We start from the raw sequence: 15476 nt of genomic DNA, 5'->3' as shown, positions 1-15476 counted from the left end.
AATATAACCATCCAGTTATATTAAAGGAGGCAGCAAAGGAAGTAAGCAAACCCTTAGCCATAATTATGAGAGCTTCTTTGGACTCAGGGGACCCATAGACTGGAGATGTGCAAATGTGACCCCAATTCACAAGGAGGATCAAAGGCTGACACAAGTAATTATAGACCTGTGAGTTTAACTTCTGTTCCAGGAAAATTAATGAAGGCGCTGGGTAAAGAAGAACTGCAGGATCATCTAGACAAGACTTCAGTCATAGCTCGGACACAGCATGGTTTTGTTAAGGGAAAGTCTTGCCTGACCAATTTGATTGGATACTATGATGCAGTCACAAAAGAACTGGTTGCAGGGAATAACTTTGATAATATATATTTGGATCTTAGAAAGGCTTTTGATACTGTTACACATGGAAGACTGCTGCACAAATTGGAGCAGTGTGGTACTGGAGGCAAATTGCTGCTATGGATAAAGGAATGGTTGAGGGGGAGAAGACAGAGAGTGGTAATCAATGGACACACTGCTCATCGTCGACTAATGTTATTAGTGGAGTCCCTCAGGGTTCAGTGTTGGGTCCATTATTGTTTTCTGTATTTATAAATAGTAGTAGTAGTAGTGGCATGTGATGCAAGAAAGCAAGTGTATGAGCTTATGCAGCATCAGCCAAAAAAAAAAAAAAAAAAAAAATCCCACCATTCCCTCCAAATGCCTGTCCAGTTCATCCTTAAATTTATTTAACCTATCAACTTTCACAACAACAGATGCAAGATTGTTCCAGCAATTAACCACCCGCTAGGTAAAGGCAAATTTCCGCACATCTATTCTACATCTGTTTTTTCTTAATTTTAATTTATGCCCCCTTAGGTTCATAATCTGAACAAGTGGAAGGATACCATCAGAATTCGGCGTGCTCAATCCATTCAAAGCCTTATACACCTCAATCAGATCACCACGCAGGTGCCTAGTCTCCAGCCACTGCAATTTGCAGAACTTAAGTCTCTCTTGGTAAGAGGATCCCTTCATTCCGCTCACCAATCTTTTTGCCCTTCTCAGTACACGCTCAAGCAAATCTCCATCCTTCCTAAAATGAGGCCTCCAAACCTGTACGCAGTACTCACAAGGCGTGGCCTGACCATTGATTTATACAGAGGGACAATCACCTCCTTTTCCCTGCTAGCAAAATTCCTATATATCATTGACAAAACCCCATGACCTGCCCTGGCAGCCTGTCTGCATTGCTCAGAAAACTTCATATCTGACTGCACAATTACTCCCAGGTCTTTTTCATTTTCTACCACCTTAAGTGTAGTACCACACGGTACGTTTCTCTGGGGTTAGTTCTACCCATATGCAGTACTTTGCATTTGTCAAGGTTAAACTTCAGTTGCCACTTCTTAGCTCATCTGGCCAAATTTTCTAGATCCTGTTGCAGAAGCACACTGCCATTTCTGCCATTAACAACCCTGCCAACCTTTGTATCATCTGCAAACTTCAACACTAAGCCTGATATACCTTCATCAATATCATTGATAAATAAACAAAACAACAGAGGACCCAACCGAACACTGTGGGACTCCACTAATAACATTAGTCCACGAAGAGCAGCACCCATTAATTACTACCCTCTGTCTTCTCCCACTCAACCATCCTTTTATCCATTGTAGCAACTTACCCTTAATACCATTCTGCTCCAATTTGTACAGTAGTCTTCCATGCGCAACAGTGTCAAAAGCTTTCCTGAAATCCAAATATATGATATCAAAATTATTTTTTGCATCCAGTTCCTTTGTAACCACATCAAATGATATTGATGATGGTATATCAAGCTTAATGTCCAAGTTTGCAGACGATACAAAGGTTGGCAGGGTTGTTAAGGGCACTACTGACGCTATGCTGCTGCAACAGGATCTGGAAAGGTTAAGCAGATGGGCTGAGAGGTGGCAAAAGTTTAATACTGACAAATGTAAAGTACTGCATATGGGAAACAGCAACCCCAGAGCAACGTATCAACTCTAAGATACTAGATCTAAGTGGCAGAGAATGAAAAGGACCTCGGGGTAATTGTGCAGGCAGATATTAAATTCTCCGAGTAGTGCAGATCGGCTGCAAGAGTAGCTAATGGTGTCTTGTCAATGATATACAGGAATTTTTCTATCAGGGATAAGGAGGTGATTATTCCTGTGTATAAGGCAATGGTCAGGCCACACCTTGAGTACTGTATACAGGTCTGGAGGCCTCATTTCAAGAAGGATGTAGAGCTGCTGGAACGAGTATAGAGAAGGGCAACAAGATTAGTGAATGGAACAAAGGGTTGCTCTTACGAAGAAAGGCTTAAGCTTTGCAAATTACAGTGTCTGGAGACTAATTAGGCACTGGCGAGGTGATCTGATAGAGTTGTATTAATCCTTGAATGTTTTGAGCATGCTCAATGCCGATGGAATTCTTCCTCTTGCTCAGAATAATTACCTGAGAGGGCATAAATTCAGATTGAAGAAAGACAGATGTAGGACAGATGTGTGGAAATTTGCCTTTAGCCAGCAGGTAGTTGGTTGGTGGAACAGACTTCCATCCCTTGTTGTGGAGGTTGATGGCCTAAATAAATTTAAGGCTCAGCTGGACAGGTATTTCAAACGAATGGAGGGGTGAAATGGAAGTGGTTTTTTTTGTTTTTTTTTTGGCTGATTGCTGCATAAGCTTGCTTTCTTGCATCATATGCCTCTACTAATGCTAATATGCATATACTGGATAACTAAAGAGTGTAGTCCAATAAAATCAGATTGAAAGGGGAAAAAAGAAAAGAAAACTCAAAAATCACAGATTATATAGCTCTCTCATCTTTTATGATTCAATGAATTGAAATTGTGATTCTAATAATAGAAAGACTTGGATTTTCAAGTTTTGGTTCAATAAAGCAGCTGATTCAACTAACCAGTGATTTCTATAAACAGAACTGCTGTACTAAATTTTATTGAATTTCTGCAACTAAAAAAACTACGATAAAGTAAAAAAAAAAAATAAAAAAATTCTCCACTGCTCAGAGAACTTTATATCTGACTAACCAATTACCTCCAGGTCTTCTTCATTTTCCACTACCCAGAGTGTAGTACTGAACAGTTGGTACACTAGTGTTGGATAGTAATCCGACACTAGTGTACTATATATGAAGGTACATATATAGTACCTTCATTTGTCAATGTTAAACTTCAACTGCCATTTCTCAGCCCATCTGCCTAGTTTTTCTAGATCTTGTTGTAGTTGCTTACCTTGATTACTGTGATTAACCACCCTGCCAACCTTTTTATCATCTGCTAGTTTAAATTATTAGTTTAAATTGCTAGTTTAAATTGTTGTTAAGAAAATTATAAACGGTGTTTATAATTTTAAAATTATAAATTATAAGCTTAAAATTATAAATTATAAAGGGTGTTGTTAAGAAAATTATAAACAGTTTCAATTAATTTAAATGTAATTTCTCAGTCCAAAAATATATTGCCAATGCAAATTCTAATCTTCTATCTGGGTTGTCCTTCTTCAAACTTTGTAACAACAAGGGATGATAAACCTTATATTTATTTAAGTTCCTTTATGATTGGACTTATATCGGCTCTTACAAGTTTCAAATTAGCAGAGATTTGTCTTTGAGATAAAAGGTCTACAATGTTTTGGTGAATTGTGCACTCTTCCCACTTCACCAAACTTCTTCACAATTTGTTTTATGGGCATTACTATGGGTAGTTTATGTCCAAAAAACAAAATTGCATGCAACTTTTGCAGCATTTTCATATTTTCATATTTTGAATGCCACCTTACAATTTCAATCTTCTCCTTCATTGTAAGGCTCATGGTACTTTTCTTATGTTGCAATTATTCTGAAATAATAATAATAAAAAAATGTATAGTCTTTTTTCAAATAACATACATATTTACATCAGTAGTTATTCAAAATAGTTTCCTTACTATGAACCACCGTGTATACAAACTTTATTTAAGAAATGATAGTTACCTTGTACCAAAGCTCTGTTGTCTGAACACACCATGTTGGGAGGGTTTTGTAATCAATTTTCCTTCTCCATATGTTATATTCCATGATTGCATAAACACTGTTACAAGGTATTCTTCCGCCAGGAGAGAAAGAGTTTGACAGCAACCATACTTGAAAATAAAAATTATTACTCAGTAACAAGAAAACAAATAAAACTGCTACAATGAAACAGTTGAAAGTATTAAAGCTGACTTTGTGACTTATTTTCATTCATCCATATACATCTGGAATAATATTTTCAAACTAAGTGAAAGAATCACAAAGGTTCATCTTTTCATTCGAAAGCTGAGCAATTACTACTTTCAGTCAGCAAATATCAAAGAGCATATTCTTTGCTGGAAAGTACAAAGATTATACAAATCAGACAGCAAAAGCAATCAACACAAATTATTGTCATAGCAACCAAACTATTCGCACAACCTATAATAATTTATATTTGAAAGAAATGAGGGGCTTGCTGTTTCCAAAAGAAGAGAATAATAATACTTTTTCATTTTTATTTTTAGATACTAATCATACTACATGCAGTAAGCATAACAGTAATAATAAAAGTTAATTATATATATAAACATACAGTAATAATTAAAAAAAATCGTAGGCCTGAGGTAACTGAACAAGTGCAGTAAAACAAGCAGAGAGTGCAGTAATGCACATGCATTTGAGTGAACCATGGTTCAAACCTATGTAACAAATTGTTTTCTTTCTTCTTTTTTTTTATGAAACCCAAAAACGAAAGGTATTAGAATTTACAGTACTTAGTACTGTGTATGGGTTGTAGGTCAGAAGATACTCGTTGATATTAGACTTCAATTTCTGTATATTATGATTTTCAGAAAATACAAGTGAAGGAAGGCTGTTCCAGAAAATAGAAGTGATAAAGGAGGAGAAAATGCTGGTTCTATGTTTGTTTGTTTGTTTGTTTGTTATTTGGTTTTTAGGAGCATTAGCAACTAAGGCCATATTGCTCCGGGGATATGCAGTGGTTATTCCCTGACCTTTCCGCATCCTCCGTATTTTGGTGGGCACAGGCTCGAACCCCAGTCTAATCAAGAACCATGTGCTACGCACTGCTGCTCCTGCCCACCTGGCTACGGAGGCATCTCTGATTCTGAGTTTAGAGTTGGACAGTGAAAGGATATTGATTGGTTGCAGCACATATTCAGATTGGTTTGGAAGAGAGTGGGAGAAAAATTACAAATACCAGTTCAGAAGAAGAGTGCCCATGGAAATATCAACTTTAGAAAGAGTAGAAGCACAATGGAATGATAACTGGATGGGAGGGATCTGTCACTCTTTTTAGAAATTGGTTGGATATGAGCAAATTTCCAAGCAGAAGGAAAAACACGTTTGGAATAAGAAAGGAAAAAAAGGTGACACAGAAGAGTAAGCTCAGAAGCACATGTTTTGAGAACAAGCTGCTTTCTTAGCATCAAGATTGTAAAAAAATCCTTCTGACATCTTTTTGAGGGAAGACCACAGGAGACATTAATGGAGTGTACTGGGAATGGTGGGAGATGGTATTACCATGATCATCAATACACAAGTTGAAATAAAAATAGGATGCAAGCAGGTCAGATTTATCTTTGGCTGGAGTGGCAAAAGAACCATTTAGTTCTGACAGAGGTGGAACAGAGATGGGCAAAAGTTGAGGCCAATAGCTTTGGCAAGAGACAAGAATGCTCGGCTACCATATGAACAAGAAGCAAGTTTTCTACTCTTATCCTTTTCAAAATCTAGTTTTGACTGATTAATAACTGCTTTACAATTGTTGCGAACTTTGGTGTAGGCAGAAAATGAACCTGGAGATTTGGAAACAAGCCAATTATGATATGCAACATTCTTCTCTTGAACAGACTAACGCATTTATTGAAAAACTAAGGTTTAGATAAAGGACAAGATTTTAAGGTGAAGTGTGGAATAAAGGATTTCATCCTTACAAGAATAATTTCGCTGACATGATCTGAGCAGATTTGAAAAGATTTTGATCCGAGATTTGACACAGTAATTTGACCAAGGAAAAGAAGAAATTTTGCAGATCATCCCATTTTGCATTCTTGTAATGCCAAACACAAGGTTGAGAAGGCCATGAGAAAAAGGCCCCATTGGAGAAGAGACCATCACCAAGTTGTGATCTGAGGTACCTAGAAGACCACCACCTCTGTGGTGGTCTTCTAACGTTGTCCTAAAGGATTGCTGTTTGTGAAGGCCATGAGAAAAATGTCAGTAAACAATATCACAATCTTTATATTGTCTCTAAACTGTTATCATGCTCTGTATCCTTCTTATGTTAATTAAGAAAATCAGAAAGAACGTCATTCCGAGTTGGATACCTAATTAATCCCATTTTCAATGCTAATTCATCTGAAGAATTCAAATTATTTACAACCTTTTACCTTCTATTCTGCAATCTCATCTAAGGACCTTACCCCTGATGCTAACATGTTAGCATTAGCATTAGTAGAGGCATTTGATGCAAGAAAGCAAGCTTATGCAGCATCAGCCAAAAAAAAAAAAAAAAAAAACACTTCCACTTCACCCCTCCGTTCGTTCAAAATACCTGTCCAGCTGAGCCTTAAACTTATTTAGGCTATCAACCTCCACCACAAGGGATGGAAGTCTGTTCCACCAACCAACCACCCGCTGGCTAAAGGCAAATTTCCGCACGTCTATCCTACATCTGTCTTTCCTCAATTTGAATTTATGCCCTCTCAGGTGATTATTCTGAGCTAGAGGAAGAATCCCATCAGCATTGAGCATGCTTAAACCATTCAAGGCTTTATACACCTCTATCAGATCACCTCGCTGGTGCCTAGTCTCCAGACACTGTAATTTGCAAAACTTAAGCCGTTCTTCATAAGAGCACCCCAAATGTTTCAGCTCATACGGTAATCTGATGTGCAGGACAGAGTCCAATACTTTGTTATAGCCAAAATAAGCGTCAAAATGATTTTCACCATCCAATTCATGAGTGACTATTTCAAAATAGCCAACCAGATTACACAGAAAACACACAAAGCTATTCCCTTTGATTATATTCATGTCTTGCTACAGCTGGATTTGAAAACATAAAACAAGTAGTAGTAGTAATAGTAGCAGTAATGGTAAATGATGCAAGAAAGCAAGCTTATCAGCCAAAAAAAAAAAAATGAGCAGTAATGGTAAATGATGCAAGAAAGCAAGAAAGCAATCAGCCAAAGAAAAAAAAAAAAAAAAGTACACTAATCCATACCCACCAAGAATTTGTTTAGTTCTCCCTTAAATTTATTCAACCCATCCATTTCCACAACAATAGATGGAAGCCTGTTCCAACAATCAACCACCTGCTAGCTGAAGGCAAACTTCGACACATCTAACCTACAACCATCCTTCCTCAACTTAAATTTATGTCCCACACCCTGTGCAGTCTCAGGAAGAGGAAGAATACTATTCACATTCAGCTTACTCAATCCATTCAAGGCCTTAAAAAATCAAGTCAACCTGCAGGTGCCTAGTCTTCAGAAGCTGCAATTTGAAGAACTTTCTTTCTTTCTAGGTAAGAGCACCCTTTTCCCCTTTACCAATCTGGTTGCCCTTCTCTACACCTGTTCCAGCAGATTTATATCATTCCGAAAGTGAGGCCTCCAGACCTGTAAACAATACTCAAGATGTGGACTAACCATGGCTTTATACAAACAGATTATCAAATTATTTACAACCTTTTCCCTGCTAGCAAAGTTCCTGTATATCATTGACAAAACCCCATGAGCTGTCTGCACTGCTCAGAGAATTTCATGTCTGACCGCACAATTACCCGAGATCTCTTTCTTTTTCACTACCTGAGTGTAGTACCACACAGTTGATAAGTTACTTTGGAGTTACTGCTATCCATGTGCAGTACCTTGCATTTGTTAATCTTAAACTTCAACTGCCATTTCTCAGCGTATTGACCTAATTTTAATAGATCTTGTTGCAGTAGCTCACCATGATTAACTAATCCACTAATAACATTAGTCCACGAAGAGCAGTGTCCACTGATAACCACTCTCTGCCTTCTTCCACTTAACCAACCATTTATTCATAGCAGTAACTTGCCCTTAATGCCACATTGCTCCCGTTTGTACAGAAGTCTTTTATGTGCAACACTTTCAAAATCTTTCCTGCAATCCAAGTATATAATGTCAAAATTATTTTCTGCATCCAGTTCCTTGGTCACTACATCACAGTAACTTATCAACTTGGTTAGACAAGACCACCCCTAGAAAAATCCATGCTGTGTAACTGCATAGATTTTTCTAGGGGTGGTCTAGGCATGCAATTATACTTTGCAGTATAATTGCATGCCTATCCAAATGGCTCTGCATTATTTCTTTAACCAGCTATTCCATTATTTTCTCTGGAGCAGATGTTAAGCTAATAGGTCTGTAATTACTCACCCACCTTTTAATCCTCCTTTATGAAATGGGGATATATTTGCACATCTCCAATCCATAGGGACTTCCCTGAATCCAAGGTGTGGTGCACTTTATGAAGCCATGGTTCATAGGATAACTGGCCTTATCAGTTCTCTCCAGTACCAGAGCATTCTCACTACTTTTAGCTCTTTGCTTTGCTGCTCTAGTCTCAGGCAAGATTTTAGTTTTTAGTTTAAATTTAAAGTAAAAAATAGTTAAGTACAATAATAACACTATTCCCAGTTATTGCAAAAGTATTACATTAGCATTAACATATTACACTAAGTTCCATTATGTATTGTTATACAGTTACATTATAAAATCATTCATATTGTTATAAATTTACAGATTAATAAAAGAACTTCTAATATTAATTATAACTCCTGCAAAATTACATAAAAGTATATTAAACAGCATTTATATTGATGAACACTGAACAGTGGCAGTAGAATTCTCTACTACCTTCGCTCTTGTTTATGAGCAATTTCCAAGAGTAATTAACAATTTCACCAACCCTATAATATAAACACAAGTAATAACTGCACTATTAATATTTAACAAAAAAATAACAAACACCAATAATTTTAAGTAATATAAAAGTCTACTTAACAGCTTTCAAAAATGGCTCACACTCAGTTGCAGCACCAAAGTAATACATTCATTTTCCATCAGTTGATCTGAATATTCATATCACTCATAACAGTTTTTATGGAACCCATATAAGATATAAGAACAATCACAAATAAAGCTTCTAAAAAGTTAGCTCTAATTAAGGAAATTATGACAGACTTCCATGACATGAAATTTTTATTACAATTTACCAAATGACTTGAATGATATAATTCAATGACTATTGAACCATATCTGAATTATTCCTTTTTTATACACATTGTAAGTCTGATCCCCTTTAACAAAAGGTTATATTAAAATGACAGAGTTCAGACATCAATTATCAGATGCTGTTGTTGGGTTTTTAGGAGCATTAGCAACTAAGGCCATATTGCTGTGTGGATATGCAGTGGTCATTCTCTGACCTTTCCGCATTCTCCATATTTGGTGGTCACGGGCTTGACCCCCAGTCTAATCAAGAAGCGTGCAATTATCAGATACTTAAACTTTAATTCTTGATTTTAATATTTTCCTTATTTGTTTTTAATGGACTATAATTCAAAAAGTTACTCTGAATGATGTATCCGTTTTAAAATAGATAACGCTCAAAAAACACAAAGATTAACTGATATGACTTTCATAAATTAATTAATGTCTCAGTTGATGCATCAGATCTACTAGGTAAAAAACACACTACTTATTGTGATCATAGATTTATGTTATTGTTCATTTAATTTTATCACTTTTATGAAGTCCCGATTAGACATATACTAATACATAGAAAAAAGGAGTTTATTGTACTGGTTTATATTATTGCAGTTTACACATGCACAACAGAAGTGATTAAGCATCACCCCTGGTTTGTTTTTGAACTCCAATTCATTGTGCAACTAGTTACCGATTTTGCTTTGTACAGTTCATATGGTTGTCATATGGGGTGTAGTTACTCCATGGAAGAAAGTACTCTATCTGTACTCTTACCAATGTGACTGGTTTACATTAGAGCATTAACCCTTTTCTAATTCTTGATTTTAATATTTTCCTTATTTGTTTTTAATGGTTTGTATAGATTTCCAGAAACACTATGACAGTTTAATTTTTACTGATGACTTTCTTGAAAAAATAGCAGACAGTCAAATTAAAGTACTTTACACTGCTTGATTTTTTAATGTTTTCTTTTCTTTTCTTTTCTGTTATTATTATATATTATATTCTGTTATTATCAGTTTTAAATGTCCCCTCCCCCATATACTCTTAAGAACCATAATTTAGTTTTGGTTATATTTTCAAGAGCTAATCACCTGTATAATTACTATTTTAATTGAGTATCTAGAACACTTAATGAACTAAATATTAATTTAGTTCATTAAGGACTAAATTAATATTTAGTCCTTAATGAACTGTCCTGATAGAAATAAAACTTTGTATGTGGTGTTGAAGAACAGTAAGTCATGATTACTGAGCTGATATGTGCTAGCCATGACAGCTCAAAGGAAACTGGAAGCATTCCAGCTTAAAAATGAATTTTAATTGATTTAAACTACTGTTTTGCATTTTGTACATGAATGGAAAAATTTTAGGATCAGGTTTGTTGTTTGGTTTTTAGGAGCATTAGCAATTAAGGCCATACTGCTCCGGGATATGCGGTGGTCATTCTCTGACCTTTCCGCATCCTCCGTATTTGGTGGTGACGGGCTCGAACCCTGGTCTAATCAAGAAGCGTGTGCTATGCACTGCTGCTCCTTCCCACCTGGCTACGGAGGCACCTTAGGATCAGGTATCACTTTAAGAAATTCAGAGATAAATGCAAATATATGCATCAGCTAAAGTAACTTCATTAGAAAGATTTTATCTACGATAATATTTTACAACAAAAGAATTTATCTGTGCAAAAATGCTATTAACTTGAATTTAATTAAATACAATTTAATTTAATTAAAATGACATAAGTGGACAATTTAAACTCACCATCACATACTTATTAGTTGATGTTAACAGTGTTTTTGATAAGAGACTGATAATCCATGATAATGTACCTTCACTGGTTGAAGAATATGGTATTGATTTCTGTTTGTCATATGGTCGGACCATAGCATGAATTAAAGGCTGGTTGTGATGATACTGGTCATGCAGGCTGGAGTCTAGGAAACTACTGGTTTTATCCTTAGTTAAAGCTATTAAAGGATCATGGTATGAATGATCAACTGGAAAGAATAATTTTGGAACCAACCTAAATTAAACAGAAAAACAGATTGCTAATCATTAGTTCCACATGTTAAATAATCCATGTTAAGTGATAATTCTAGTGTGATATGTGAATATAATTTAAGTAGTCTAGAATTATCACATGATATGCGATAATTCTAGACTACTTAAATTATATCAGTGCTATACTAAATATTTTTCCATACAGCTAAAAATTCTTGATGTTAAACAAGAATTGCCTGATCTCAAATATTCCATCATTTCCTCAAACAGTCAAGTTCTTGATTCTAAATATCATAAAATGGGATTACTTTGATTTAGCAGCAAAACATTCATGCCATGAGGCATCAATATACTATGTTTGCAAAACTGCAGATGCATTCTAAGGTTGTCCGCTTATAGGATGAAAAAAAATTGTAAATAAAATCAAAGAGAGAGCCCTGCATTTCCAACTGAAAACAGCTAACTCAATCCAGTTCAAAAAGTCTTCAAACCACAGTTTTCGAAAAAGATGGCAAGTAATATAACTACTATTATAGCATAAAGGGAAAGTGATTGAGTAACATTAAATATAATGGCAGCTTTTACAGCTCCTAATATTTTTTTTTTTTTTTTTGCTTAATTAAATAGCTCCAAATTATTTTAATAATTAAGTCTTTTTTTTTTTTTTTTTTTTTTTTTTTTTTTCAGTTACTATAATACAACTTATATCCTTTTGAAATGTTCTATGTGACAGATTATAATCACAGTCAATGAAATGAAAATAAAACTATAAACGGAAAAAGAATAACAATAATTTTTATATATTTTTAAAACAGTCATGGCCTACTTTACTATTGCAGTGGCAGTAGCTTGGCGAACCCTAAAATCTTCATCACCCAAGAATGCTATAAACACCTTGGTCAGGAACTTGGCTTGGTAATTAAGTATTTGAGGTTGTATACTTCTTGGATACATGCTGCTATAACCATTTTCCAAAAAGTGGACAACTTTGAAGGGGATATTAGATATCAAGTCCACCAATTCTACCTAAAAGAAAAGATAGTTTCAATCTAGTTCCAATAAATGTTAATATATACATAAAGGAATTTTTATTCAACCACTGACAAAGATAGTAACATTAACAAAGTTCAGTACTAAATACCTAGAAAATTACTTGTATAAGTATAGTGTCAGGGTAAAAAAATTATAACATTCTTGCAAACAAATGTAGTAACAATATTAGAAAAGTTCACATCAGGACAATGACTGGAAAGTTTCACTGTTATTTTTGTAGGCAGCCTCACATAGTGGGGGGGGGCATAAAAAAAAAACTATTGCTTTCACTGTATACTGAATAAATAAGCACCGTCTTAGACTTACAAAAGGGCATAACTGACCAGAAAAAGTTCCTTCTGTGATTACTAGTTATTAGATTTATGCAAATACATATAGTGGCTGTTTTAATAACCATGGAAACATGCTTTCAGTCATTGAAAACATCACATTACAATAAATTATGTCTGCAAATTGTGTGTTCTATGGTCAATTTGCTGTTTGAAAAATCGGAGTTAGTGAGTGTTTGAAAACAAATTAACAGCGTTTTCCTTTATTTCTTGTTTTCTCAGTGATACTGAATGAAAGTGCATTCTTTGTATGTGTATCATAACAGTTATGTTTTTGATATAAAAACTTTTTCACCTACTAATAAACTTTGTGAAATCATGGATCACTAATCATGGAAAAATATTATCTTTTGTGTTGTTTGTAAAAAGAAAGTCACATGTAGAAAAAAAATAACAGATTGCCAAATGTGAAAAACAACTAAACTTCACACACTGTGACCAAAAAATAAAATGCTAGAACATATTTCCATATAAGTCATTTACCTCAAGAGAGGATAAATGTGACTTTTCCAAGGGCCTATATTTTGCCCCTTGGTAAGCAGCAATATCCCTTTCAAAAAATTCAATTTTCACATGCTTTCTTAATAGCTGTATAAATGAAAACACTCCATACAAATCTACCTTGAGGAAGAATTATTTTATTGCTATTTATAATGATATTATTTGCAGAATTTATCAAGATATTAGAGAAAAGTGCATCTGGATGAGAACCCACAAAATGGAAGATGCTTGTGGCCATTTGGTATGCGAGAAATTAGACACAGACTTTCTCGTCCATATTTGCGGGCTTTCTTGTAAAGTTCTCTAATGTGAATCACTCCACAACTGCCAGATTTGTGACTGATTCTTTGCAGTTATTATGGCCATACTGAGAATCAACCTATGACAAAAGGCAACATGGCAACATTTTTGTTGGTGACACTGTTCTGTAAATGATAAATGCAGCTTCTGCATTACATGATTTGTATTCAAACCTGATTCACATTACTTGCTTGGTCCATGGCTTACATAAGCTTGCAAAAACAATACAGGAGAATTTTGGTGAAGTTAATAAAGTTTTCTTGTATGAAAAATATCTTCATAAAAGCACCCTACACCCACAGCTATTTACTGAGAAAAGCAACATGGCCTTCCTCTTACACCAAAGCTTATTTTGACAATGCAGAGACTGTTTTATGACAAAAATTCTGATTTATAAAAAAAAGTTAATGTTTTGGATATTGCAGCTATTAGCACTGCTAAGAAGATTCTTTCCAATTCTGTTAGAAAACATCTGTTATTCTTTAAGACTCATTTTTCTTGATTATCTAATTCTATAACCAAACTTGAAATATGGAGACTATGAGCAGTGCAACTGAAGAAGTTCAGCTGGACATTTCAACCATCCCTGGAAACATAAGAGAAAAAATAAGAAATAAATTTGATATTTAAAAAAAAAAAAAAAAAAAGAACTCTGGATTTCATATTTTAAGGAAAATAGATTAGTTTGTTATGGAAATGATCAGGAACTTCGATTACAAGTAGTGGCTTCAAACAATCACATTTTTAAATTTAGTCCAGCCATTTTCTGTGGGTGTGAAAAGATCATTCTCTGCCTCTACTTGAAATCAAAGTGATTTTGGATGATACATGCCACAGATTTAAAATGGACCATATTGAAAAATTTATTGTTGTTTATTATAACAAAGGTTATTCCATACAAGAGTTATAAAATCATCCTTATTTTAAAACTTTTCATTGATTGTTTTGTTATTTTAAATATTGAATACAAAGAAACTGTAAATCAATTATTTGTGATAAACTCAAAATAAATGTAAAAATGTTATTGCATATTTTGCCTATTTTTTAGTGCATACTATTCAATATCTATTCATTATTAACAGTGTTCAAACTAAGACTTTTCAGAATGTGGAAAGTACGTAAAAAACAAAAAATATCATAATCAGTTATTCAAATATCAGTTATGAAAAATGACAACATAGTTCAGAAATTCCATTAGCATGTTTTTAAAGGTTGTTCTGCCTACCTGATCTAATATTATCATTAGATTAATCAGGTTCACTGAACCATTATGTAATAAAGACCCCCTATGGACAAAAAAAATGTTTATTTGATAATTTATTTTCCCATTCTAGCAAATGACTAATACAGTTACTTACTCTAACTAGCCAATATGGATTGTCACTGATAGAAAGCAATGCATCTAGTAATTTCATTCCTAAATGACCACTGGCAGATTCTAGGATAGGTAAAAGGCAAAATTTTAAAGCAGTCAATCCTAGCTTAGCAGCCACAGAAGATTCATTCTGAACAACTGACAGAAGTCTTGTAATTAAATCATCCAGAGTTGGTATCATTCCTATTAAAATATAACCAGTATTACATACTTAATGAAGCTGACTAGTTATTTAATTTTACTTTGTAAACTCTAAGTAATCATACTTTAATAATTTAATGAAAGCTGTGATTATGCAAAGCATATATTATTACTTAGATGACCAGAGATGGGCAACATATGGCCTAAAGACGAGGTTTTGTCCATCACAATTTTCATGCATTCTACAGGTGACCTGCTAGAAAAAATTGGCGTTAACTTTTTAAATTTTAGCATGCTGCAATTTACATGGTGACTAGCAGAATCACTTTTTTCTTTTCTAACATTTCTCTAAATCTGAGAGAAAAACCACATCTTCTCAGGTCCTCATATGTGTCACAAAGCTTATATTCACTGTCCTTCCACAGCATTTGGAAAAGATTTGGATTCAGTTTTGCTAAAATGGAAGGGAGTTTTATGAGCTCTTAAAGCACCAC

General features: G+C 34.5%; 1 protein-coding gene across 1 annotated transcript in view; it reads right to left on the bottom strand.

Moving 5' to 3' along the window:
* The window catches only part of htt (huntingtin), a 688215-nt gene that overhangs the window by 483675 nt on the left and 189064 nt on the right, over positions 1-15476 (bottom strand). The window contains exons 14-17 of the mRNA XM_090385445.1: positions 14825-15024; positions 12110-12309; positions 11044-11305; positions 3998-4146 (exon numbers count right to left, since the gene is read on the bottom strand). Of these exons, the coding sequence (XP_090241571.1) occupies positions 3998-4146; positions 11044-11305; positions 12110-12309; positions 14825-15024 (811 nt within the window). The remainder of the gene's footprint in view (positions 1-3997; positions 4147-11043; positions 11306-12109; positions 12310-14824; positions 15025-15476) is intronic.

The sequence above is a fragment of the Mastigoproctus giganteus genome, chromosome 11 (genome assembly GCF_048544385.1).
Source record: "Mastigoproctus giganteus isolate SK-2022 chromosome 11, ASM4854438v1, whole genome shotgun sequence".
Classification (NCBI taxonomy): domain Eukaryota; kingdom Metazoa; phylum Arthropoda; class Arachnida; order Uropygi; family Thelyphonidae; genus Mastigoproctus; species Mastigoproctus giganteus.
The sequence above is the reverse complement of the archived record's forward strand: the minus strand, read 5'-3'. Positions and strand labels throughout refer to the sequence as shown.